The sequence below is a fragment of the Corvus brachyrhynchos genome, unplaced genomic scaffold, assembly GCF_000691975.1.
Source record: "Corvus brachyrhynchos isolate BGI_N302 unplaced genomic scaffold, ASM69197v1 scaffold115, whole genome shotgun sequence".
Taxonomy (NCBI): domain Eukaryota; kingdom Metazoa; phylum Chordata; class Aves; order Passeriformes; family Corvidae; genus Corvus; species Corvus brachyrhynchos.
Genome location: NW_008239553.1, coordinates 19,084,296 through 19,087,615, shown reverse-complemented (window position 1 = coordinate 19,087,615; position 3,320 = coordinate 19,084,296). Strand labels below are relative to the sequence as shown.

General features: G+C 50.4%; 1 protein-coding gene across 1 annotated transcript in view; it reads right to left on the bottom strand.

Moving 5' to 3' along the window:
* COCH (cochlin) overlaps positions 1-146 on the bottom strand; it is a 22,526-nt gene extending 22,380 nt beyond the window's left edge. The window contains exon 1 of the mRNA XM_017741635.1: positions 6-146. Coding sequence (XP_017597124.1) covers positions 6-146 — 141 coding nt within the window. The remainder of the gene's footprint in view (positions 1-5) is intronic.
* Between the last annotated feature and the right edge of the window lie 3,174 nt (positions 147-3,320).

Here is a 3,320-nt window from a genome sequence, read left to right as displayed (position 1 = left end):
CCAACTCTTCCCTGAGCATTCGGGTGCAGCAGTTCTCCTCCCTGCCCGCTAACTCGCCCGTTCCGGACGGGCAGTGGAGGTGCGAGGACGTTCCCGTACCCGGCGAAGCACCTTTGCGGTTTGCCTTCCCGGCCCTGCCCGCGCATCCCTCGATATCCCCCCCACCCACGGCTCATGTCAGGTGTCTTTACTCCAGATACCTTGGGAAATGCGAGCGAGGTGTTAGCTACTTCCCCGCAACATCTACCCCTTCCTCTAAGCTGAGCGGAGGGACAAAGCTGTCATGAGCACTGCGAGGCGCCGCGAGGGGCTGCCAAGCTCCCCCCGCCCGCCCCGGGCCCGCCGGCCGCAGCCGCCGCCGTGCGGGAGCCTTACCTGGTCCCGCTGGGCGCTGCAGCGGGGAGAAGCGGGGGATTTAAGCCTAACTGAATCATTCGAAGAGATGGAAATACCCGAACCGACGTTTCGGGTATCGTTTCTGTCTGGTCTAAAATGTTAGCGCAAATACTACAGCTGCCTACCTTTCATTTAAGTAAAACTTTGCTTAAATTAAATTAAAGAAAAAAATGCAGCAAAACCAAAACGACCACCCCCCTAAAAACCAACCAACCAAACGAAAACCAAACCAAACTAACCAAACCAAACCCTCCACTTCACAGCCTAATCCGTTTCCGCAACTCAATGCACACACGCACGTGTGCTGTGAAGGACCGGCTGGCGCTGATGTGCACTGGACAGGTCATTTGGGAATCGTGGGCAGAGGTGCGTGTATTTTAACGAATGCCTTAAAATCGCGTTCTATGACGCTTACGCTGTTTGACTTCTGCTGAGACAGCTGTTCCCGAAATGAACTTTTAAATATAAATAAGCTTTCAGACTTCATAGGAATTAGGATTTGCCGGGGCAGAAAATTAAGTGCGGGCGGGTGTTGCAGCCAGCCCTGAGAGAGACCGGCTTTAGGAGACAGCTGCTCAGGGCAACTCGCTTTAGTTGTGTGGGTTTGTTGTTGCTGTTTTTGTTTTGTTTTGGTTTGGTTTGGTTTTTTTTTAAGGTGGCATAAAAATGCCCTTTGTGAAATATCTCTTCATATGATTGAAAAGAAATATATTTGAGAACTCTGCGATCCGTTCAGGAATATGTCGCCCGTAAAAGCAAGATAGGAAACATGACCGTGTAAGTTATTCGTAACTGATTGCTTTTTCCGGAGTTTAATTCAAGCAAAGCACAGAACTGGTGAGAACACGATACCCCTTTCCCCCACAGCTTTGATCATCCCAGAAGCACATTTTTATGCTTCCCACACAGGATAAAGGTGGCGGTGCTCCCCTCATGATATGGTCTTCTCCTACGGGAGCATCTCAAATGCAAAATTATGCAAGGCGGATGATGCAGATGTCAGGAACTTCTGCTGACATTTCTTTCAGCTTTTCAGGATCCCGAGATCTTGTAAAGGAATTCCTGCTCGTCAGCAAGATGTCTCCTCAGCAAGAGGTGCCCTCGAGCGGGTCCGTCACCTTTCGCTCCGTGACAATGGCCGCCAAAAGGTGCGTCCCTGAGCTTTCCTCCCGTGCGGGGTCTCCCGCAGGTGCAGTCTACTCGGCACAATTTTTGTGACAACTCTCGATCCCATTTCCTTAGAGCTGAGGTATTTAAGAGAGAAGCGACATTTGCTCAATTTTTATTTTTAACGAAAAAGTCTGGGCAGGCAAAGGGCGCGCAGGGGGCTATGGCAGCCGTGGGGCTGGCAGCTCTGGCGTCCCGCCTCCCTGCAAGCCAACGGGGCAATCCCCGCTCCCTCCCCGGCGCTCGCGCCCGCCCCGCAGCTCCCGCCGCCGGCTCAGCCGCCAGCCCCGCTCCAGCCGGGCTCACGGAGGCGGCACAAAAGCGAAGCTCAAGCCCGGCCGGGGTGGGGGAGACTGTGTTGGCTGGTCCTGGGCTAATGTTTCAACTTTTCCGGTGGAGAGAGCAAATTGCTCCACAGAAAGTTTTGTCACACGGGCTGATGATATACGGAAAAGACTCCACTACTGGAATAAGTAGTAAAGTACGTATGTTTATTCCAGCGCTGGGATGCATGGGGGATAATTCCTCCGAAGTCATGGGTGCCGGCAGCTGCATTCAGCTTGGTATATATCGGGTTACAAGTTCCATATTCATTAAGTTTCCCAGTACACCTATACATATTCATTGCCTAGCCCCGCCTAGCCTCGCCTCGTATTGCAATGAACCCCAAATCATTTACGTCCACGTTGCGCTTGCGCAGTGTCATCTGGTGGTCATGGGCAGGGGTCTCCGGGATGAAGTAAGAGTCCTCCTCAGATGAAGTAGCGTCTTCCTCATTCTGAACTTTTCGCTTTGCTTTCCCCCACATGCTCTTTATGTCCCTGGCCCAAGTCCAAACTTCAAGGCTGGTTTAAGTTAGTTTTAGGTTCGAAAACAGGATCTTTGGTCAAGATTCCTTCCCTTTATCAATAGTCTTATATCTTCTCATTCTGCTTTGATAGGCACAATAAGTGTTGAGCAAGCTGTATGCATTGTTTTTAACAAACAGCTTCTTAGCAAATCATTTAACCTCTGCTTTCCCCTCCTCCCTCTGATTCGCTGGGGTGTTTGCCACAGTGAAATGTCCCGGGAATACCTTCCTCCGGAGGTCGAGGGACAGGCAGGAAGAACAGGGAGAGACATCCCATTTATGCCGGGAAATACGGGAAATGCCTGAACCGAGGGAGATTGGCTGCCCTGCCACACAGCCCCACAGAAACCTCTCTGTCCTTTGTGTGAAGAAAGGCTTTGTGCAAAGATCAAAAAGTACAGAAGAAAGCACTAATTAAATTTTAAGCCCTATATTCCACTTGGGTAGGAAGGACCCTTCCTGTGCCTTGCAGTTCACTCGCTGGGAAAATACATTCTCTCATCCTCATTGCAGCCCTCCGTTACCTCCTTTCTACATTTTCTTTCCTCTAATTCCCTTTGTTTTCTGGGGGATTGTGTTTCTGGCTTGTCCCTGCATTCCTTTCAGACCTACAGTGCTTTGCTTGACACCTTCTTCCCAAAAGCTGCTTAAATTATCCTCCAAACTGTTTGGCATTGACTTGTGCGTGTCACATTCAATTTTATGTTCAAGAGGTTCTGAGCTGTGCTTGAATTTTTTGGTTTGAAACCATGCTGTCCTGGGAAGGGCATTAAGGAATTGTCAGGAATGCTGGTATGAGACAGGCAAACTGATGCCAGGCTGATGGAGCACACACGTGCCTGCTGCTGGGCATCCATCTGTAGCAAGGCTGTTTGATGCCTTATAGACTGGTGATTTGAAGGGACTT